We start from the raw sequence: 22,697 nt of genomic DNA, 5'->3' as shown, positions 1-22,697 counted from the left end.
TTATTTTATTTTATTTTTTTTTTGGTTACACCTACGCGTAAACTTGGTTGACGAGCCGCAAGCACACATCAGTAAGGCCGAGTTCCTTAGCTTCGGCCTGAGATCCGTCAGCCGTCCAGACATGTTTGAGGACCTTCGTATCCTCCTTGCCTACAATGGTCGTGACCTCGAGATGAGGATTCGAGGTGGGACCCGCTACAGTAAAGGCGATCTCTCTCGGCGGACTAGCAGCCGTAGATAGCGACGCTCCGGACATGGTCTTGATCCAATACGCATTCCCTTCGACATCGAATCCTTCCTTGGCTTCCTTTGAGTCGAGGGACCCGTATTTCCGGCTAAGGCCTTCCTTTTCGCCTCCCTCGAGACGGGGCTGGAAGTAGTTGGCGAGCGCGCAGGATACGGCCTGGTCGATGTAGCAGCGCACTTCGGAGAGGTTGGGGTAATCGCGGTGGGGTGGACAAGATTCGATGAGGGTATTGGGGAATTCGGGATTAGTCGCGGGGAGGTTAATCTGGTATATGGTGGCCGTGGCGGGGAGGAGCCACGTGCGACCCATGATGGAGATGCGATTGCCAGGTGTTACAATGAGGTCGATGGCGAAAGTGAGGGGGGCAGTTATGGTGCTAAGCACTGCTTGGGCCGGGTTGGAGCGGGCGCGGTCGCTGGACACGTTGGATAAGTCGGCCAGGACATTTTGCGCCGTGATGAGATCGAATTTGGCGTCTGGCATCTTCGCGTTGCGGAGGCTCTTCACTAGGCCCCCGATATACTTGGTGGTGTCCTCGATAGCCTCCATGTGCACGAGGCGGGCAATGATGGGCCGTAGCAAATGGTACTGGTTATGCAGTCGGCTGCGGGGTTGGTTGGGTGGTAGGGGCCTCGATCGGAACGTCTCGTTCTGGCGATGAGCATTTCCTAAGAAGATATGCAGAGAAATGTGTATAGACTCGGCGAGCCAGTTATCGGATAAACCGTCTTCCCCCCGCGGACAATCATCAACTGATAAGAGTTCGATTCGAATTTTCATGCCGTTAGGCCTCGTGTAAACGATACTCGATTCGTATTGCCTAACGTCGTAGGACTGTAGGTTCCGCGCTTCCATCTGTAGTTCGTGCCACAACTCCCGTGCATAGATCGTGTTGCGCGCCTCAAGAACGTGGGCCGAAAGAGGCGCACTGTCATTTGCCGGTACGGGGGCAGTCTGTGACGATATTCCTGTAACTTTGCCATCCTTCTCGATAGTAATGACGAGTCGCTGTGCTTGCCCCCCCAGGTTGCCGAGATCCAGCTCGACCTTGCCATTTGTCGCCCGACGCATCGGCGCAAGGCTGTACTTTCGGAATTCCGCCGATGCTATAAGCAGAGTTAGTCAAGGTTGAGGACTGGTTAAGGGTATTTCCACGTCACAGAATGTCCAAACACCTACCTTCGTTGAAGCCGAACCGGACACCCAAAGTTTGCCTCTCCTGCGGTAGTCTGCAAACGGACCACCCTCCTTCGCTTACAGATAGAACGTCCTGCCAGTATCTCGCCTCCTTTTCCACTTCCTTTTCTAATAAAGTAGAGGCCTTTTGAGCAGAGTCCTTGGTCTCTTCGATGGAGAGAATATTCCACCCGGCGGTAATGTTCGCAAAGTCTTTCATTTTGTCGGGAGTAATGTTGGATTCCGCGTGCTTTTGCGAACCTAACGTTCCGATCCCGACGAGCTCGCGAAGGTCGTGCCGTAGTGTAACGCCGGCTTGGACCGGATTCTCTTTTGTGAGGAGAAGGGAGATGAGGTCGAGGGCGAAGAGAGCGCTATGGTGTGCTACACTAGAGAAGACGGAGGTGGTCAGCAGCGTGCTTCGGACAAAATTGACTACGGCGATCTGAGAGAGGAAGCATACATTATATTCTGCAATGTCTCGTTTCGAGCTTCTAGAGGATCCTTCCCACCAGCTGACTCGTCGCCCTCATCCTCCTCCCCGCCCGCGTCGTCGGCATCACCCATTTTCACGTCTCCGCTCTCGTCAATTGTGCCATCCCGAATATTTTCAATATTTAGGGCGCGAAAACCACCTGGATATGTCTGATTCACGAGAGAGATGTAGTCTGATATCGTCTTGGGGCTTCGGTCGGCATCGGGAATGGGCCATGGTCGGATTGGGCAGACCGGGGAGCCAGCGTTCTGGGCGCCTGAGTTCTCCATTTTGTGCGGCGCACGGGGCAATGATGCCTCAAAAGAGATCGCCTATGTTGTATCTCTAGGAATAGTTCCTGAGATGTCGCAAAATCATAACGTGGGAACTACCATCCCAAAGGCGGACTGCAAGCTTAAGAGAGCTTGGTGGATTTTGTTATCATTGATCAGCCTTGCGAGGTCTTTCTGAATTCAATTGGTTGTAGAGGTGTATTGTTGTAAACAGAATGTTTAGCTAACGGGTATATTAATTCGTGAACTGGAAGCTTGAGACGACAGCAGGAGCAGACCCATGCTTCATCACGACGGCCCATTTGGAGTAGGAGGAGCAAACTCGACCAGAACCTTGAGCTCGAGATAGATTCTGTCTCTGGTTCCTTTGCTCCGCCCCTTTGTTTTCTACTTGTTCATCTTTTTTTTTTTTTTTCCTACCGAGCCAATTTGGCAATTCGATGGGTCAGAAAACCAGTTTTCGGAGGTGGGAAGTAATCTAACATCGAGAAGCGAGGTCTTCGTAAATACTAAATGCTACGTACAGAGCTGCATTTCGATTTGCAAGCTTCCGAATGATGATGGCAATGACGATTCAATCCAAATGGCCTAATACGATGGCCAGGTATTAAGATCAAATGGAGTTTGCCACACCCATCTCGTTATTTTTGGCTCCACTTCACAGTCGATAGATCGTGGGAACTACGGAGTATTTAGCCTTGGCCGCAATGGCACCCGGGGAGTGTACGAAGTAGGCAGCACGATCGAACGAGGAGAGGCTTCTGGAATAAGCATTCCTGGTGGTGGGACAGACCTCAAGCCGGCTGGGCTGGCTGGGCTGGCCAAACTCCCGGCCAATATAGTCCATGTCAATTGATATTAACTATGCTTCCGAATTCTGATCGGTTGTACGAAGGTATGCATCGACATCTAATCTCGAAGCGATGTGTGCGGACGAAGTACCTGTGCGCCTTTCTAAATGTTGTAGATAACGAGGCAGGGTCTAACAGTTTACGATGTTCAGACGCGAACGAGAGACATGTACTCCGTACTTTTCTGCTTGACGTGGTAAAGGAGTTGCGACATTCCAACCTCATGATGGGCACTGGTTGGGTGGTGGAGAGGGCGTCGTTGGGTCAGGCGACTGGGGAAGAAGAGAATGGCAACGGACGGAAGTGGAACAAAAGGGCTGCAAGGTTGCGTCACCGGGTCCATCGGCGATGTCCAGGGCTGCGTTGATGGTGGATGGGTGATGTCCAAGATGGGCGATAGTTACGGCTTGACGCATCTGCCGAGGGATGGGCGGGAGCTTGGCGAACAAGGTGTATGGATGGGATTCTAAATCCAGTTTTCCGGAGAAAGGGAAACCAATTTGTCTTTGAATTTCATATTTCAAATTGGTACACGGGAATAGGGGAATACACAGTTTGCCAGGCGGTTAGTTGGCTGGCGATGGCGGATTTTTCGTCAATGTTGGGTTAGGTTCAAAGCTGGGTTGGGCGGGATTGATCTGCAGGCTGGACTATTTTGAGATGACGCCTTTCTCGACTTGGCTTCCAGGCGGCAAGCGAAACGAAGGGGATAAAACAAGGTTAAACCCGAGCAGGTCGATATCGAATCTCTGCCCGACACGGCCTCGACTGCATTGTGAGGCGTTAAAAGATGCAGGACAGGACGGCGACATCCTCTCTCTTCTCGAATCACCGACGACTTGAGGCGGGAAGGGCAGCACCGGGGAGAAAAAAAATCGGAGCAGTATGCAGGAGACGGTGCGTTAGGCTCAGGAGAAGATTCGCAGGGAGCCAATGAATAGATCTTCGCAAGCTGTCGGCGCCAGGCTGTGGGAACTGGTCGCCTAGAAGGTCTCTGGTGAAAAAGACGCCTCTCTGCTACGGCGGTGGCGCGGATGTAACTTGGCGAGGGAGCACGACAGGAAGCAGGAAGAGCTCGAGGTCTCGGGCTGGCTTGTAGAATTAGCAACGGGGGCCTGGCCCGAAGGTTGGGCTTCGGTCACCATTGACTTTGGTGGTTGTTAGACACGGGTGCAAGCTTGAGCTCTAATACCTAAGCCAGCCCAGCAATGGGAGAGCTCTGGACGACATGGGCGACATTCAAATGTCACCATGTCGGCCAAGTCGACACCGTGGATTTTCTCTAGCCTCAATCATAATAGAATGCCTTGAACAGAGTACCGAGAGAGAGAGTAGTAAAAGAAGAAGGACCTATAAATAATCTCGGCGCGTATCAACGTCGTTACATGGGGACTGGAGACCAGGGTTAGAAATCAATTACAGGAGATGGAGAAATGAAGGAAGCGAGATAGCCGCCAGAGGGCTGCCGCTGCTGCCAGTCCTAGCTCATTTGGATTAATTGATGTTGAGCTGGCCAAATTGTCTGGCTGCGAACACAATGAACCATTGAACCCAGCATCGTGGGTCACTTCATTAAGATTGGACTGGACTTGACTGGACTCGACCGACCAGCCCCCTAGAGCCGCTCCCTCATCTGCAGCCTGCAGTCTGCAGTTTGGGTTGTGCGCCTTGAGCCCCTCAGCGATGTCAATCTAGCCGCCTTGCCCCTCCCCTCTCATGCCTCTCATGCCTCTCATCGATGCCCCGCTCCATCATCATCCTCCATCCTCCAACCTCTAACGGCCAATGTCGTCCCGAATGACGCTGACAATCAAGCGAATTGGTCCAACAGTCCAACAGCCAGCAACAGCCCACCCCCGGTGTTTCCCTCAGCCCTCTGAGAGCTGCTGCGCCTTGGCAGCGGCTATGTGGTCCTCATGCATCAAGCCGACCTATTGATGGTGGACGATGGGGATTATGGATCCCTGTGTTCCGTGCCCTGGTGCTCGTTGACGTCTGCCTGCCTGGCAATCCGTCGACCATCGGCCATGACCAGACATCTTGTCATGCAGGCTCGCCCACCCTGCACGCCACCACCTTGATTCATCATATGGCTTGGCTCGGTTCTTCCATGTTTCCCTTTGTCACTTTTCAGATCATTTCCACCCTCCCATTACTTCGTCAGTTTGCGTCAGTTTACATTCAAAGTCGGCCATTTGAGGCTTGATTCGGCCCTCGATTCTGGATTCTGATTCCTTGTCTTCCTTGTCGCCCATGTGTCTGGTCTGTCCACACTCGCCTCTCCACTCTCCAACCGCCTCTTCCCTTACCCTTACCCTTACCCTTCCCTTCCTTTTCCCCTCTTCCGATAGCCCTGTCTATCTACTCAGTACATGACCTCGTAACATTGAAGTCACATTTATAATAGAGGCTCTCCCTCAATTTCCCCTCTTTTCCCTTCCAGCTCATCCTTCGACCGCGAAAGAACCGAGAAGAACTCATCTTGGAGTTCAGGCTTCCCAGAATTAATTTGATATTCGCGAGGGAACCGGAACAGCATTATTCCTTGTCAAAAAGAACCCAGCGCTGTGCTGTGCTCTGGTCTGGTCTGCTCCGCTCCACTCCGCCCATCGCTCCGTCCTCTCCCGCATCCAACCTCTTTTGCCCTCCTCTTCCCTACACTGCATTGGCTCGCCGCTCGCCTGCCCATCCTGGTCGGCTGCCGTCTCAGAGAGGCTTAGGTCAGGTGGTCCATTGCCAGATCTTGGGGCCCTCTTTAACCTCTTTAACCATCCTGCGACTCGCTCACACTCACCACTCGCCATTCCATCATTCCTCTCTATTTCATCCTTCATATTATTTCATCCGCTTCTTCGAATATCGGATTACCATTTATTGGACCTTTGTTACTCTACTACTTTCGAAAGTTTAGAGTAAGCACCAATTCACAACCCTCATCAATTCCTATTACTACTACTTGCTACCCCTCCAACCCCTCCAAGTACACTACCACTACTTCTCGAGGTAACCGCAAAAAGAATCGAGCCGTCAGCCCTGGTCAAATTGTCCTACCTCACAAAATCAATTAATACCTTGTGCTTACCCACCCCCACCAACATCAACCGTTGCTGTTGATCCCCTCCTCTTCTACCCCGCTCGCCAGTCCAAACCCCCTTCCCGCCATGTCGTCGTACTACCGGGAAGAATATAGCCGTCCTGCCGAGACGAGAGAGAGGACTTATGTCCGCGAACGCTCTCGTGAGCGATCAGTCGACCGCACTCCGGCTTTCCTTCGTGAACCCCGCCGCGAAGCGGGGCACCTGGTCCTTCGCCAGCGTGATGTCGAAACCGTTACCCGACGCCGCAGCCCCAGTCCCGTCTACGTCGAGAGGAAACATGTTGTGCGACGCTCCCACAGCGTCTCCCCCCCCGAGAGGATAGTCGATCGCCAGCGCGTCGAGGTCTACGAGCGCCCTCCCAGCCCCGAACCCCACCGCGGGAGGAGCAGGAGCATCTCGCGTGTGCGCACCACCGTTGTTGACAGGGATAGAAGCAGCAGCCGGAGTAGCTCTTCGTATAGCGAGAGCAGCTGGAGCAGCTCGCCGAGCCCTCCTCCGAGATTTAGGAGGCGACCGAGGAGTGCGAGTCCCGTTTGGAAAGAGCGGGAGACGGAGAGGGTAAGGGTAACTCGGAAGGAGTCCGTAAGCCCTGCTCCTCCTCCGCCGCCGCCGCAGCCTGAGGTTCGAACTCACCCTGTCGAGAGGATCGAGAGGGAGGTTATTACTCATTATACGGATGTTGACCATGGTATGTTCTTGCTGCTCTGAGATTTTATTTTTATTTTCATTTTTCTTCGTTGCTTTCTCTCTTTCCCCAGTTGTCCTCTTCTTTTTGTCTCTCCTCCTTTCCCCTTCAACTTCTCTTTAATCCTAGAATTTGAATCTCGGGAAGAGACAGCATCCGACTAATACTAATCTCACACTGTTAGGTGTTCTTGTTGTCCGACCTCCTACCCCTCAGCCTCAACCCCCGCCCCGCTCCAAGTCTCGAACCCGACACAAGGATACCGAGATCGATATTTACACCTCTAAGAATGAGACCGAGGTCGACATTCGCAAGACCCACTCTCATTCCCGTTCTCGCTCGCGTTCGCGTCATCGACCCCGTGTCTACTACGATGACCGCGGCCGTGAGATCGTTGTCTCTGACAATGATCGCCTGGTCGTCGATTACAAATCTCGTCGACGCGCCCATTCTGCCGCCCCCTTCCCCGTGCGCGGCTACGACCCCGTCCGGGACGAGGCCGAAGAAATCGTCACCAAGATCGATTCTCGCGGCCGTGTTGGTGAAGCTTACCACGGCGCCACCCGCGATTGGACTATTGTTGACGTTCCTCCTGGCACGGAGCGCGTCCGAATGGATGGCGCCGGTGGCGCCTCGGCCGAGGTATCTTGGAAGAAGTACAGTGGAGTGAGGAGGACGAGGTTCATCCCTGATAGGGAGGATGACGTCATCGACGACTCTCCCCGCAAGAGCCGGGATAGCCTGAGCGTCCGTATTGTGGACACGAAAAAGCCGGATCGCCGCGTCTCGGTTCGGCCGCCGCCGGTACCCACGTTGGAGACGTGGACGGAGATTACGATGGATCTAGTCAACCGGGAGGCCCTCAAGAGGATGGGGTATCCATTCGAACAGCGACCCCCATTCTTCTATGTGATGCAGTACCTGACGAGCGTAAGAGTCACCTCTTCTTTCTAAAGCTACAGTTGGATGATGGAAATTGTTTTTTGGCTAACATATTGCCCTTTGTTATATAGCACGAGATTGATGAGCTTGTCTCGCTCACTGCAAAGATCCGCCGTGAGCGACGACTAAAGAACCGCCAGCGCCTCCGGGATAAGGACGTCGAACATGTCGTGATCCACAAGCATAAGCATCGCCACCACCACCACCCACGAGATGACTTCCGATATGACAAACAGGTGGTATTCGACCGAAGAGAGTACCACGTCTAATATCTGACATGATGTTTCTTAGCCTTGGGGGCCCCTTAGGGACGCTCTTGTCCTTTCATCTTCAATTTCACTCACTCTTTAATTTTCCTTTTCTCTTCGACTTGCTTCCGGAATTAGTCACATTTTACGCAATGTGGAGGGGGAGGAGATGTGTGGGAAGAAGAAGGAGGTCTCGATGATGAAAATATCGATGTGGATTTTGAAGTGTGTCCTGTGGGGTTGATGGAAGTTGCCCCGTCTTTTCTTGCTTCCTCATTGCAACGCATTTTCACATCTACCGTCACTGTTCTGTTGTTTTCTCTCCTATTTTTTCTTTCTTTCTGTTTGGGCGGAACTTAGCTCGCGGGATTGTTTTCTGTTGCTGAAGAAGCTTCAAGTTCCCATACGGCTGCCACGACTTACGACTTATTGACGATGACGAGCTCGGAAATCATCAAACTGGCGCCTTTGCTAGCGCATTTACTAGAGAGATCTTGATGTGTTTTATATAGGGTCGCGTTTATCAAGTACAAGAAATAGAGTGTTACGTCTTACTTGAACTCGCCTGCAAGATGGGGAGGCCGGTGTCCAACGCGGTACTGTTCACTTTGTTTATGTTCAGATACCATGTAGGCGGGGATGGAGACGTCAAGCCATGTTGCTAAGAAGAAGCATTGATACAAGCGTGATGAGGAACATGTACAGTGAAATTAACAAGGAATTCTTTTCGGATATATACATTTCAGAATGCTAATCGTCTCTTTCAACCTCCAGTGTGGTCATCATTTCGTGCTCAATAGGACAGTCAATCCCCAAGAAATTATTATTCATATGTGAAACCCAGCTCTCCCATCTCTCGAGATATATTTCCATGAGGAATCATGAGATGAAAGGCTGCCAAAAGGTTCATTTAAGCGTAGGGGTTAACCCAGGGGCGGCACTTGTTAGCGGCACAGTAGCCGGCGCAGCAGGTACCCTGAGGTTGGCCATTGATGTAGCAATCAGCTATTTAGAGGAGGAAGAAAACATTAGCTTCTATTCTTCAAGAGAGACGAAGATGAAGAACTTGGTGAGGGTAGCGGAAAAAAAAACCTACAGTAGGTGGGGAGACAGACTCCCGAGCAGCTCACGGAACGAATCGGCTGAGGAGGGCCGACGAGGAGCTGCTGGACGCCTTGAGGCGAGATGGAGGATACGAAGGCGACGGGGCCGTCTGTAACGAAGTGGCAGTTGCTTTGGGCGAAGTAGTCTGGGGCGTCGATGATGCTAACGGCGATGTCGTTGTCTAATGTTTGGGTTAGTTAACTACCACAGCCAGTGGTTGGGATGGGCGGAAGGGGGACAAAGGGCGAACTAACTGGTTTGATGGACTACACCATCTGCGGCGAATTCCATCGAGTACGAGGCCGGGCCGCCGTGGAAGGTGAGGTGGACGGTTTGGGCATCGCGGGGGGTGAGAGATGGGTGGGCGAAGGCCGTGGAGGCGAGGGTGAGGAGGGTGAGGGCGGAGGAGAGGAACATTTTGGGTTTATTGTGTGATGCTTTATTGGGGGGAGGAATTTGGATAAGAAATTAAGAATTGAGGAAGATTTGGGTGAGTGAAACTTCGTGAGAAGGGTGCTGTGGTGGAACCGAGGATGGATGCTGAGGTTTGATGGGGGGAGCGTGTCGAGCTGTTTATGTATACATACTTCCTTCTCTTCCTTCTTCCCTGTACGAACTTGAAGAAGCCTCATGACCGCCGAGCCAGCCCGGAAGGAGCAGAGTAGCATGCAGTCCGAGGCGTCGTGAGATCGGTCCCCACGACTACATGGGCATGCAGGGAGTCAGCTAAGCTGCGAAGTACCTTTTCTTCCAATTGCCTCAGTGGCGTGGTGGGACGGGATGCACGTCTACATTGAACTTCGAATGTTCCTCCTCATCATCAATTGATCCATCTCAGCTGAGGCGCCATGCATCTCCATCTGCTTCCCGCCCCTCCTTGCTCTCCACGTCTCTCGGTTGCATAGATGACCCGAGGTAGAGAATGCGAGGGTTCAATAATATCACGATCGTCCTCGTGTCTGCGCCCGTGTCAAGGGGAGACCGGCGAATAGCCACCACTTTCCTTGTTCTGATTCGCACCGATTTTCCGTTCTTGGGAGTGAATCAAGGGCCAAGGATACTTTTGTAGTGCATGCTGGGCATGTACGAAGTAGGCCGTGGCCGACATTCCGTCTGTGGCTAGAAGCTCCAACCTGTCCCATGCAGCGAGGTCAAAAGATCTGGGATGGTAGTGGCAGGTCATAAACTAATCTAGTTTAGATTACATGACTGTGTTCAAATACGAGAAGAAGCAGTGCAAGGGAGTGGAGGCAAAGAAACCGAAGAACGAAGGCAAGGTGATTTTTTTGCTCGTCAATTGGCTGCATGCAGAAGAAGCATGGAAGGGCAGGAATAATCCCCCTCGTCGTCTCTCCCTGTGCTCCCTTGGTGACATCACACGTTTCTATTTTCGGCTGGCCCCGGTCTGGTCCGGCCTCTTGTCATTCGCCCACTTTGCTTTTCCTGGGCTGCTTCGTGCATTTCCTCAAGCTCACCCGCCTCCCTTCTGCCGTGTTGGCAAGGGTCTTGGCGAAGCATGATCACCAAAACAAAAAAAAAGAAAGCTCGTGAAAATGCGCCGGAGGACCAAAAAGCCACTGACGACGTAAACTTAGTTTAGATTAATCCATCTAACCTGGTTTGGACCTATCGGAATACTCCAGACCTCACCACCCTGATTTTCTTTAAGGCTGCTGTTGGAGCAGGCTAGCCTGGCGAGGAGGAAATAAAGGCGCCAGACGGGAGCTAATCGAATTCTCCGTACTCAGTGTACTCCGTAGTGCTGAGGACTCTGTTAACCTCCGATTATAGCGCGCGGGAAGCAAAACCCACGATGTCACTATTTCGTTGGGCAGATGATGACGAACGCCAAGAAATTGGGGTCCATGGGCGAGAGGGTGCTGGAAGCAACATGATGTGGATTATTCTTCTTTTCTCGTATTAGAAGTTAGCGTATCCTCTCGATGTCGATCTGCGTTCATATGTTTAGTAAGTGCTCCGGTTCTGGGATAGTTTACGAGATCTGGACCGGCCCCATGCTGGGACTTGCAGACATCTCCGCACTTTACCTGTGTGGCCAACCACACATCATCACTAGCGTGTCAGTCTTGAAGAATGCGAACGGTGAGAAAAGGATCGGGGAAGACCAAGGCCCACTATCTCACGTAAGAGAGGACCTGTGGGCAATATCAGAATGTGGCGGCCGTCTCTGAGTGTACAAGATTAGGCCGGAAATAGCGGGTGTCATGCAGCACTCTACAAGTGCGATCTTGGTTTGCTCCGCTGAGAATCAGCTTGTCGCCGATAGGGCTTCGAACCCGGAGAGCCGCGCGTACGCAAGTAGTGTAAATGGCGGAGGAGAAAACTCCATCCCTGTTCACCGAAGCTGCTGCTCCCTGGCGGCGTTTGCTTCCCTTTCTTGTCTGTTCTGCTCTTGGTCCCATTGTCGCCAGTTACCTCAGGGCTTTGCAAGTCAGCTTGTCGATTCTCCAGCAGACAGCAGACGGAAACAACACTGCCTTAGACCAACCAGGTCATCCGTGTCTGACGGGGCCCACAAGGGTCCTCGCGCCCTATATTGTGTATCCCCAATCCAGACTTCCTGCTGCGCTTAGTGTAAGGTCACATAATTCCGAAAAATACTTTTGACTTCTGACAAAATAGCCGGGGTGCGAGTGAGCGAATACTGGAACTCAGATGACACGAGGATAAGTCCAGTAATCCGTGAAGAGACTCAAACTATACTGGACGGGGTGAAGCTGAACTGAACAAACTAAGGGTAACCATCCATCATAGACCCTGTCAATAACTCAGACGTGGGCAATTTTAGCGATGCTAACAAGACGATACAGAAGTGGACAGGAATTTAAGCAGTAATGACAGGGACATGCAAGGACATGAATAATTAAAGAAAAGAAAAAAGCATCGCGCAGTATCATCCTCTCCAAACATTACCGAAACGGGAATAACAACGTGTATAATGTACATGAGGTTGCTCAGGTTGCTTCGGTTTCCACCCCCCTAGACCTGCGATGATCTGCGACGGGTGCTCCTGCGTCTGGAGCCAGTGTCGCCGTTGGCGGGGGCCTCGACATCACCATCATCATTGCCGCGGCTCTTCTTGCTCGACGCCTGCCTGACGGGCTTGGCTGCCTTCTTGGCCGGCTTGGGCTTGACCTCCTCGGACTCGGACTCCTCCTCTTCCTTGGCCTTTCGGGCGGTTTTGGCGGTAGTCTTTGCCTTGGCCTTAGACTTCTTGGCGGGCTTCACGTCTTCTTCCTTATCGTCATCCGCTGCCTCCTCATCCTCGGACTCGGCAGGTTCATTCTTGGGCTTGGATCGCACGACGGCCTTGACGGCCTTCTTCCCAGCAGCGCCCTGAGCCTTGATCTTTTTGGCGGTAGACTTGGCCGTCGGATGTTCCTCATCATCACTTGCATCGGATTCGGCCTTAGTAACCCTGCTCTTCTTCGCGGGCTTAGCCTCCTCTTCTTCAACATCGCTTTCGACCTTGGTGCGCTTGGCCCTTCCTTTCTTAATGGGCTTCACAACTTCCTCGTCCTCATCCTCGACTTCTGCCTTGGCCTTGACTGCCTTCTTTGCCTTCTTCACTGGCTTGACAGGCTCGGCATCCTCTGACTCCTCAACTTCCGCTGCCTTGGCCTTTGTCTTGGCCGCCTTCTTTACCTTCTTCGCCGGCTTGGCGGGCTCAGGTTCGTCTTCCTCATCTTCGTCCTCGGCGCGGGCCCTCTTGCCCTTCTTCTTGACCGGCTTGCCCTTGGGCTTGCCTGCATCACTTTCGTCACCCTCGTCGGCTTTGGCCTTGGCGCGACGAGCGGGAGCCCTAATGCCTCGCTTGCCGGGAACATTGTACTCCGGATCCTGCAATTCTGTATTTAGCTACCACTCTATACATGGGTAGCGCGCGGTAGTACATACCCCATTGAAATCCTCTGCGTCGATGTGGCCTTGTTTGACACATCGGCGAATCTTTTCCTGAATATCGGGGTGATCACTGAGAAGGCGAGTTAGCTATGAGAAACCGTGAGTTTCAACCCGAGGGAGGTCTATCTAGTCCATACCCGAGCTCGTCGTATCCGTCAAAGAAGTCGAACGATAGATTCCCATCTTGGTTTCTGTCACAGAGCTCTTGGACCTGTTGCATTTGCAAGCCGGAAACACAGCCCCTAAAAGAATCGGAATTAACATGGGTTCGAACCTCATCACCTCAGGATCTCTGATAACTCACCAATGCTTCCATTTCCAAGAGCCGCGGTCCTCAAAGGTGATGTAAGTACCGAAACGAAGAACGCCCTTTTCAATTTTGGCTCCTTCCTTCTTGCAGTGGGTGTCTTGGCATAGAGCCCGTGCGGACGGTGATATTTCTGAGCCTTGAGTTAGGAGGGAAATGAGAGATTAAAATGAATAGAGTGTGAGCTTTGGGGTGATCTTACCAACGCGATACTCGGGCATATCTTCTTTTGGTGAATTCCAAAGTTAAAATGCAGTAGAGAAGATGAATGATGGGATGAAGCAATGGGAGAAGTGCTATCTCAGGTTGGGGGATAGAAATTGGAGCTTGAGGTGATCAATAAATGAGAAGTCGATGAAGGGATGCTTGAAGAGCTTGTGTGGAGAGCTCCAAAATTTATAGCACAGCTGAAGAGGGTATCAAAATAGATTTTGATGAGAATACTTTCGAGCCAAAACGAAAAGCTCAGTACGGATCGCAATTGATGTTTCGACCGAAAATATCTGTTTTTACCCGGCTTGAATATCCAATATTCAAGGTGGAAGCCTGAGAATGCAAGTCTCACGTCTCTCGTGCTTTCTCCTGATCTGGCGCGACCCAACGAAGCTCAAGCTTCCACTGCGCCTTTGTACCTGTGTACCGCAATCCTAGTGAGCCTCAGGTCTCACTCGATAACACGTGACCTCGCGTATTTTGAGCTGACACGCCCTTCACGACTTTCATTTTCTCGAGTTCAAAGGGGACCCCACCAAATGTATCTGGAGGTCTCAGTCGTGCCTGTCCACAGCCGGCTGCCTGCTCACGATACTTGGACCCAGAGAACGCCATTACATTCATAGCCTCTCTCTGTATGAGCCGCCGTGAATGCATCAGTAATTTCGCACCTAAATTCCTCCAACAGACCACACATATAGCGTATGCCGAGATGATCCTCTGCCATCATGACCTCGACACCCCACGGGAACCTGCCCACGGCTGGAGGCCATGTCCTTCGGCGAGACGAGATGCAGCCTCCACCCTCAACTTTGGCTGCACAGCTCGTTGAGAACATTTCGACCTCGACGTCAACGAAATCGACGAAATCTAGCGAAAATGGGGAGCTCAAGAAGCTCTTTACTACCATCGAGCACATCAAGAACAACCCCGATCTCCTACAGACTCCCGAAGACCGAATCGCCCACAACCACATGCTGATTTATGTCTACTTCCGCGCCGTCCTCGATGCCCTGCGGCCTGATGATCCGTTTCTCGACAAGGAGCGTATGCGCAGCGAGGCTTCCAAAGCTGTCCATTTCTTCAGGCTTGCCGTGATCGAGACCCCTCAGGTTCTGATATGCTCGGCCGATGAAGGACAATTCTTATTCAGGGGAAGTGAGCCGCTGTGGACATGGGCTTTTCCAAAGATCTTTCGTCTGCTAGGCCACCCGCAATATCTAGAGCTTTCGGAACCAGTAGAGACTCTTTTCCATTCCATATTCAAGGTGGTCTCCACCACGGGGCAGCTGGTATCGGTGATCCCCCCTCTCATGCTCTATTTAAGGGAATTAGTTAAAGGTATGCTTGAGTCCCTCAATCGGAACAGTGGCCGCCCTCGTTACTTCGAAGATACTAAACGTAAGTGTGTCTTTAGATATTCTTGACGCCCTTGAGAACAGTCCCACCGACCGCAGCGGGTCTCGAAGCCCCGCCGTAAAGCTCGATCTCCCGTCTAATCGAGTCTTCAAATGTATCGACCCCGATGCTGCTGATCCCACCTCCGAATCTACATCCCTAAGGCGTCGTGTTACGTACAAACTCACCAACCCCTCTCAATGTCTACGGCAAGCATTGATCCTGCTTTCTATACTCTCTGGGCCCCTTACCCGTGAGAATCCTGTGGCTGGGCTCTCCGAACACGGACCTTGGCTGCTTGACTCTCTTCATGCTCTCTGCAATGCCCAAATCCAGCGGGATCCTGCAATAGAAGTGACTATTGTTCCGTTGATAAAGATCGCCTTGCCATTCGCCTGTCGTAATGTCGCTCGTGGCAACACCAGGTCTATAATTCAAGGGAAGGCATGTATCGTGCTTTCGTTCCTCATCGCCGAACTAGCTACTAGGCCGACTGAACTCCTAGGTGATAGCGAGGCCTCAAAAGCAGCGAGATGCTCGTTGTGCCAGTCAATCCTGTGCCTTACGAAGACGTCTATTTCCGACAGGGCAATTAGTCGCCTCGTATCTGCTCATGTAGTTGGCAATTGTGAATACCTATCCTCCCAGGTCCCCGAACTAAGGCCTGGATCCGATTTTGCAGTAAGGCCCTTGTCTCTCCGAAAAATTGATAAGAACTTTGATGTTAATGAGTTTCGTTTATAGAGGGCTAGTGCTTTACTTCGGGAGGCGTCCGCCATGCAAATACCCCGGGCGTTTGACAAAAATGCGCGTCCTCAGTTCTTCGAGGATGAAGATCTGCGCCGCCGAGTAGAATCACTTCATCTTAACTACAAGACGACTGATGAGGAAGTCAACCAACCGGATCGGAAGCGACGCAAGATTGCAAGTGTAGACACAAGTTTGGCGATACTCTCCGAGCAGATTTTTCAGATAATAAACCCAGATGCCGTGGATGGAGGATTCGAGCAAATTATAGTGTACGTTAACTCTTTTCTCCTCTTGGCTTCTTTGCTTGCACTTGCAATGATACTTATGTTCACCTCTCCAGGGACGGGTTCTCCAATATGGACGACGACAGAAAGTGCCTTGTTATGGAGCTTCTCGGCCGTGCCCCATGTGCAGCAGATGGCACACTCTCCTTCGCAGAGCCCGGTTCCAATGCGCAACCCAGGATGTCGTGTTCGTTTTGTTCGGGCCAAAAGGCGAGTGCAAGCCTTCCGCCAGACTGCGTCAACCCAAGGGCAAAGAGTGAGGCTTATTCTGCCTTTGCGAAGCTTGTTGATCTCCCAGCTTTTCAGCAATGTAGGAGACCTCGAGTGGTGGCCATGATGGCACTCCGTCGGTTTGTCCTACACTCGGTTGAGCCCGAGTTTCTTAATATACAGGGCTCTCCATTAGCATCTTGGTGTGTCCGCTCGCTAAAGAGCTCTATTCGAGAACTTCGCATCGCAGCCGGGTATGTACTTTTTTGGTGTATATCGGTCTGGTGGGCTCATTTCTAACGCGGCTGTAGGCGGATTCTCCCTCTTTTTGTCAGAGACCTTGAGTCGGCCCTCGTCGAGAGCAAGGTAACTCGAGAAGCGTCGAACCACATCACGAGCACGACATTGCAGAATCTGTCAAGTTTGATGCCCTTTTTGAGGTCTATCTCGGATAGCTCCCCACCTCATTACCAAGAAACGTGCATCATGGCTTGGGGTCAGCTTGGCCGGTAAGAGATCCTCCCACACTCACACCGCCGAGGTGTTGCCTTTATTCTTATTAACTCTTCTCGTAGGGTAGCGCCTGATCAAGAGCTCAATCTGATTCTGTTGAAGTTGGTTGAATATCTGGGATATGAAAACGATGTGATCACCTCCTTGGCCTTCCAAGAGGTAAGCCTCAGTTACCGCATATATCCCATTCTTTTTTAACCTTGGCTAAACATGAGATATTAGTTATCAAACATTGCGGCGGCGCGAAACCTGTCTCCCCTCAAGCTTTTCGAGCCATTCTGGAGAGGCTTGGCGCATTTCGTCATCAAAGACGTGATAACAAAACCCCAAACCAGCATTTTGACGGCCGACCTTCTTGGCGTCAGCGTTAGCGAGCTTCTCCTACTTGTTCACCGTCATGCGCTTCCCTGGCTTGTTCTACAAGGCAAGCGGGATGTCATTGAGCGGATAGCTAAGGCTAAAAGGAACGATGAAATTCACTTACCCATTGTCGAGAGCGGGAATCTGGGCCCAGTATTAGCCCTCCTTTTCATTCAGCCTGTGGAGAACGTCGCTGCCTTTGCCATGGCCAAGTTGACTGAAATTACGCCTTATTTCGAGACAACATTTGAGATTCCGCAGCTTGTCCGCAGCGAATTAGTGCCAATTGCGTTGGAACTTTTCAAGTTGGCCGCGGAAGGAAATGATGCGAGGAAGCTGGCCGTACGTACATTTCCCATATCCCCATGCATGTAACAGCCATCTCGGGCTATGGAGAAAGCTAACATAGTTTCCTTGATAGGCACGAAACGCTCTTACACAGATTGCTGCCATAGTTGGTATTTCTGGAGAATCCAGGACCAGGAAGGGAAATGTTGTCGGTCGATTCCTCCAACCGCAGGTTCTGGGCTTGATGACGAGGTTAACAGACGTCATCAATATCGCGGCCTTTGGGCGCCCGCCCACCTTAGAGCAACGCCTCTGTCTTCAAGCGATGGAAGAAATGATACGTACCTGTAAAGCCCATGTCCGCGTAGCTCGCCCGCAGGTTAGTTTCGGTCCTTGCATTACTCCCCTGTGATATTTTAATAGTCGAATTACTGATGAAAACCACTCTTGGCAGATCTCGGCCTGTCTCCTTGCAGCAATCGCCATTCACGGTCTAAGGCAAAGTGCGTTTTCTTGCTGGGCTACGATGCTTCACAACCTCGAAGAAGAGGACGTGGATGTATTACTAGAAACAACATTTTTCATCATCATTCACTACTGGCCTGTGTCAAACGAGTCGACGCGGCAGCGTATGCAGGAACTTGTTCGAACTCTCTTAGACAAGCATCTTCCAGTTCTCGAAGCGGAGATCAATCGCATTCCATCGCTGGAAAGAGTTCTAGATCTCAAGCCACTTGAGGCTAGTCTACGGGCTCTCCGGGTTCCCCTTGATCAGCGGGCTGCTTTCAACATCTTTGCTGAGCGTATCGCGCACGAGTATTCTGGTGTTGTTATGTTGGCTCTTGAGGAGTTGGTGGCATACCTAAAACTGAACCAGGACTACATTCAAACTACAGCGATCAGCGAGAACCCTGATCCGGTAGTGGCAGTATTGTTACGGTCCCTCCTCGACTGCGCCTCACGGTATAATGGAGTCAACCTTGATATCGCCAGGTTATGTACCGAATGCATGGGCCTGATCGGCTGTATCGACTCGAATCGTGTCGAAGCTCCACGTGAACAAAAGTCCATTGTTGTGCTTGACAATTTTGAGAACGATGATGATCGTCGTCACTTCGGATTCTACGTCCTCACTGAGGTTCTTGTCAAATCATTCTTATCAGCTACTGATCCAAGGCGGCAGGGCTTCTTGTCCTTTGCGATCCAGGAACTACTGGAAAGATGTGATATCAAACAAGCGGTGCTAAATCAGGATCTAGGGTCTAGAGGTGGCAGTGCTGACATTTACAGGAAGTGGAAAGAATTGCCCATATCTGTCCAGGAAGTCCTCTCGCCCTTCTTAAACTCCAGATACTTACTAGGACCGATGGCCCCGGTCGTCGCCAAGTATCCCATCTTCTGTCCAGGAAAGCCATATACGACGTGGCTAGTATCATTTGTTATGGATCTTCTTCGCAATCCCCAAAACGCTAATGCATCTCTTGTCTTCGAACCGCTGTCGCGAGTAACGAGACTACGAGACCCTTCGGAACCAGAGTTCCTACTCCCATATGTCGTGTCTCATATCATCATCAGCAACGATACACCCAAGGAACTACGTGAAAATGTCATCAATGAGCTTACGGCAATTCTTAATTATGAATTGCCGGCCACAGCAACCCCAGATGAGCGGCAGGAGATGAAGTTATTCTATGAGGTAGGTGTCATTAAAGCAACCCATTGAATCTGCGCTGCTCAATGTTAACTTCTAGTAATTAGGCTCTCTTCCGCATCCTTGATTATCTTAGAAGATGGGTTCATGCACGGCAAGCGAGGACCAAGAATGCACCGAACGATGACCCTGCAATCAGTCGGGTCCGCGAGTTCCTAGATCGAACCCCATCTCAGACCATTGCTCAACGAGCCTTGGACTGTGAGCAGTACTCTCGAGCCCTGTTCTATCTCGAGTACCACATGCAGGAGGGCAAGCTCCAGGGTGATGATCACTCGAAGATGATGAAGCGACTGCAAGACATTTACGCACATATTGATGAGCCTGATGGTCTTGAGGGCCTCTCGGCACGATTGCAAATCTTGGACATTGACCAGCAGGTCCTCGGCCATCGCAAGGCTGGCAGATGGACTGCTGCGCAAACTTGGTACGAGATACGCTTGGCGGCCGAACCAGATAACTCCGATGTCCAACATGATCTTCTCACCTGTTTAAAGCAGACGGGACAACATGGTGAGCATAATTCTAAAGTTCTTGGCCAGCATGATGGCGTTTAACTTGCGCTAACACACCTTTTTTTTCCCCCTCCTCTCTAGATGTCCTGTTGAACTACGTAGAAGGCATGCACTTACAGCCAGGTACTCAGACCAACATTATACCGTTTGCTGTCGAGGCTGCCTGGGCGACCAACCGATGGGAGTCGTTGTCAAAATATCTAGATCTAGCCAAATCGTCGGACGCGTCGTATGCAGACTTCGACGTAGCGATTGGCGAAGTATTCCGCGATTTCCAACTTGGTCGAAAGACCAATTTGATCCCAGCTATCAACAGCATCAGAGAGCGCATTGCCGCTTCGATGGGCATCACGGAGACGGCTTCTTTACAGGCTTGCCACGATATCATGCTGAGGTGCCACATCTTGACGGACCTTGAGCTGCTTTTGTCGGCACAAGCTAGTGAAGAAGACGTCGACAACCGGCCTACGCTCAATGCTCTTAAACGTCGGTTGGATGTTTTGGGTGCCTATGTTGAAGATAAACAGTATCTTCTAAGTATCCAGAGGACAGCGATGGAGCTGCAGAGGTGAGGCTTTCCCACTTGGAAAACGAAAAGAGAAAAAGCAAAAATTGCTAGCTTGACACATGATTAACATTTCGTTGCATTTAGACCAATCTATTCGGACCTCGACATATCAAGCCTCTGGATGTCGAGCGCACGTCTTGCCAGAAAGAGCAACTCCACGCATCAATCCTATAACGCTGTTCTCCATGCTTCAAGACTTGGCGATCGCTCTTCGGCAATCGAAAATGCGAAACTGCTCTGGAAAGACGGACATCATCGCAAAGCCATCCAAACTCTCGATGGTGTAATGGCGAATAATGAGCTAGTGACACAAGAGGAACTGGCGAGCATTCCATCTTCTAAGTTTGCTGATTGCCCACATAGACTACTCAAGGCGAGGGGAGAGTTGCTTCTGGCGAAGTGGCTAGACAGCACCGGAGCCCATCACTCGGCCACGATTAGAGAAAAGTATCAGGAACCGCCTAAGACCCATACGGCCTGGGAAAAGGGTCACTATTACCTTGGGAAACACTACAAGAAGCTGCTCGAGTGGCAGAAGACTCTGGATCCGGACGATCAAAGCGATGTATATCTCACGGGCGAGCTTGCTCGGGCGTTGATCGAAAATTATTTCCGTGCGCTCAATTTTGGAACAAAGTATTTGTACCAGACCTTGCCTAGGATCCTGACTCTATGGCTAGAACTCGCAGCACAGCTTGATAAAGCTCCCGAGGGCAAGCATTCTGTCTCCCGGGAACTCTATCGAAGACGCACGGAACAACTTAACAAGCTCCATTCCAGCCTAGATAAGTGGATCTCTAGACTGCCTGCCTACCTGTTTTACACAGCCCTACCCCAAATCGTTGCTCGGATAGCGCATCCGAACAAGGACGCGTTTTCGAAGCTAGCGGACATAATCGTCAAGGTCGTCGACGCGCATCCCCGACAGGCCCTTTGGAGCCTATTTGGTGTGATGACCACGAAGCAAAAGTCTGAGCGACAGGCTCGAGGGCAAGAAATCATACGCCGGCTGAAGACAAATGCGACCAAGGTCGGTGGCACTAAATTCGCGGTGAGAGATATCATCCGGAAGGGCGAGAGGCTAGCCGAACAGCTGCTCTTGGCGTGTCATAATGGCGACTTCCAGAGCAACCGAACAGTAAAGGCTAGCATTGTGAGAGACTTGTGCTTCAACCACGGATGTACGCCCTGCCCGTTGGTGGTGCCTATCGAGGCTTGCTTGACAGCGACGTTACCTACTGTCACAGACCACCAGAGGAAGCATGAGGCGTTCTCGCGTGATGTCGTAACGATCGACTCGTTCCTAGACGAGGTGCTCGTCCTTGGCTCTCTCGCCAAGCCAAGACGTCTCACAGCACGCGGATCGGATGGCAACCTCTATCCACTGCTCATAAAGCCCAAGGACGATCTACGAACGGATCAGCGCCTGATGGAATTCAACTCGATGATCAACAGAGCGCTCAAGCGCGACGCAGAGTCGAGTAAGCGGCAACTATACGTGCGAACATACGCAGTGACGCCACTCAATGAAGAATGTGGTATTATCGAGTGGGTTGACGGACTCAAGACACTCAGGGACGCGCTCCTCGCGCTGTATGCGGCGCGCAACATTTCTCCCGATTACAGCGTCATCCGAAACATGATGCGCGAGGCGGCGTCTTCTGCTAAGAACATTCACATCTTCACTGAGGGGGTGCTCGGCATGTTCCCACCCGTGCTGCACCTGTGGTTTGTCAATCAATTCCCGGACCCGTCGGCTTGGTTCTCGGCGCGCATCAGGTACACGCGGTCTTGCGCCGTCATGTCGATGCTCGGGACGATTCTGGGCCTGGGTGACCGTCACGGAGAGAACGTCCTGCTCGAAGAAGGGAACGGAGGAGTTTTCCACGTCGATTTCAACTGCCTCTTTGACAAGGGGACGACTTTTGCGCAGCCCGAACGCGTGCCGTTCCGCCTGACGCACAACATGGTGGCTGCGATGGGGATCTATGGCTACGAAGGGCCGTTTAGACAGTGTTCGGAGCTGACGCTCTCGATCCTGCGGCAACATGAGGAGACGCTCATGACCATTCTCGAGGCTTTCATCTACGATCCGACCCTTGATCTCCAGAAAGAGAAGAAGCCGGCCAGGAGAGCGGATGGCGGCGTCAAGTTTTACCCGCAAGGCGTGGTGGACAGCATCAAGAGGAAAGTGAGGGGTCTGATGCGGGATCAGAGCATCCCGCTTGGAGTTGAGGGACAAGTGGAGGAGTTGATTAAACAGGCGACTGATCCGAAGAATTTGGCGGCGATGTATATTGGATGGTGCCCTTTCTTGTAACTTGAAAACTGGAATATATTGGGGACGAACTGACACACGATAGAGTACTGCTTTTGGAGCTTGGACTTTTAAGACAGGGTGGTGGTAAATAGGGCGGCGGAAAACGTGAAAAAGATGCATTGTATTGTATTGTTGAAATTAAAGTCAAATAAACATAGAAGGATGACAACTACGTGCTCGCATTTCTATGTACAGCGCCTTCAAGCTACTGCTGAAG

The 22,697-nt window shown here is 51.6% G+C and overlaps 5 protein-coding genes across 5 annotated transcripts; 2 read left to right on the top strand and 3 right to left on the bottom strand.

The window, feature by feature from the left end:
• Window positions 1-31: 31 nt before the first annotated feature.
• SAPIO_CDS9917 (RNA polymerase II mediator complex component SRB4) lies at window positions 32-2,188 on the bottom strand (the record flags this gene model as incomplete). Its single annotated transcript, XM_016791201.1, has 3 exons — window positions 32-1,353; window positions 1,427-1,812; window positions 1,887-2,188. 3 exons carry the CDS (start codon window positions 2,186-2,188, stop codon window positions 32-34), a joined length of 2,010 nt encoding a protein of 669 aa, XP_016639045.1.
• A 4,015-nt stretch (window positions 2,189-6,203) lies between these two features.
• On the top strand, window positions 6,204-8,036 carry SAPIO_CDS9916 (uncharacterized protein; the record flags this gene model as incomplete). Its single annotated transcript, XM_016791200.1, has 3 exons — window positions 6,204-6,828; window positions 7,010-7,755; window positions 7,839-8,036. The coding sequence occupies 3 exons, from the start codon at window positions 6,204-6,206 to the stop codon at window positions 8,034-8,036; spliced, it is 1,569 nt and encodes a 522-aa protein (XP_016639044.1).
• An 889-nt stretch (window positions 8,037-8,925) lies between these two features.
• SAPIO_CDS9915 (uncharacterized protein) lies at window positions 8,926-9,536 on the bottom strand (the record flags this gene model as incomplete). Its single annotated transcript, XM_016791199.1, has 3 exons — window positions 8,926-9,020; window positions 9,112-9,300; window positions 9,374-9,536. 3 exons carry the CDS (start codon window positions 9,534-9,536, stop codon window positions 8,926-8,928), a joined length of 447 nt encoding a protein of 148 aa, XP_016639043.1.
• A 2,583-nt stretch (window positions 9,537-12,119) lies between these two features.
• SAPIO_CDS9914 (uncharacterized protein) lies at window positions 12,120-13,571 on the bottom strand (the record flags this gene model as incomplete). The annotated part of the gene is made up of 5 exons (XM_016791198.1): window positions 12,120-12,980; window positions 13,038-13,113; window positions 13,181-13,285; window positions 13,348-13,483; window positions 13,553-13,571. 5 exons carry the CDS (start codon window positions 13,569-13,571, stop codon window positions 12,120-12,122), a joined length of 1,197 nt encoding a protein of 398 aa, XP_016639042.1.
• Window positions 13,572-14,291: 720 nt separating this feature from the next.
• On the top strand, window positions 14,292-22,480 carry SAPIO_CDS9913 (uncharacterized protein; the record flags this gene model as incomplete). Its single annotated transcript, XM_016791197.1, has 13 exons — window positions 14,292-14,904; window positions 14,981-15,324; window positions 15,610-15,642; window positions 15,706-15,980; window positions 16,052-16,459; window positions 16,541-16,714; window positions 16,781-16,877; window positions 16,941-17,420; window positions 17,500-17,745; window positions 17,821-19,062; window positions 19,125-19,590; window positions 19,674-20,160; window positions 20,245-22,480. The coding sequence occupies 13 exons, from the start codon at window positions 14,292-14,294 to the stop codon at window positions 22,478-22,480; spliced, it is 7,101 nt and encodes a 2,366-aa protein (XP_016639041.1).
• Window positions 22,481-22,697: the final 217 nt, after the last annotated feature.

This window comes from Scedosporium apiospermum (genome assembly GCF_000732125.1).
Source record: "Scedosporium apiospermum strain IHEM 14462 chromosome Unknown SEQ_SAPIO_0154, whole genome shotgun sequence".
NCBI classification, from domain to species: Eukaryota; Fungi; Ascomycota; class Sordariomycetes; order Microascales; family Microascaceae; genus Scedosporium; species Scedosporium apiospermum.
Note: the sequence above shows the minus strand (reverse complement) of the source record. Positions and strands in the feature narration are given on the sequence as shown.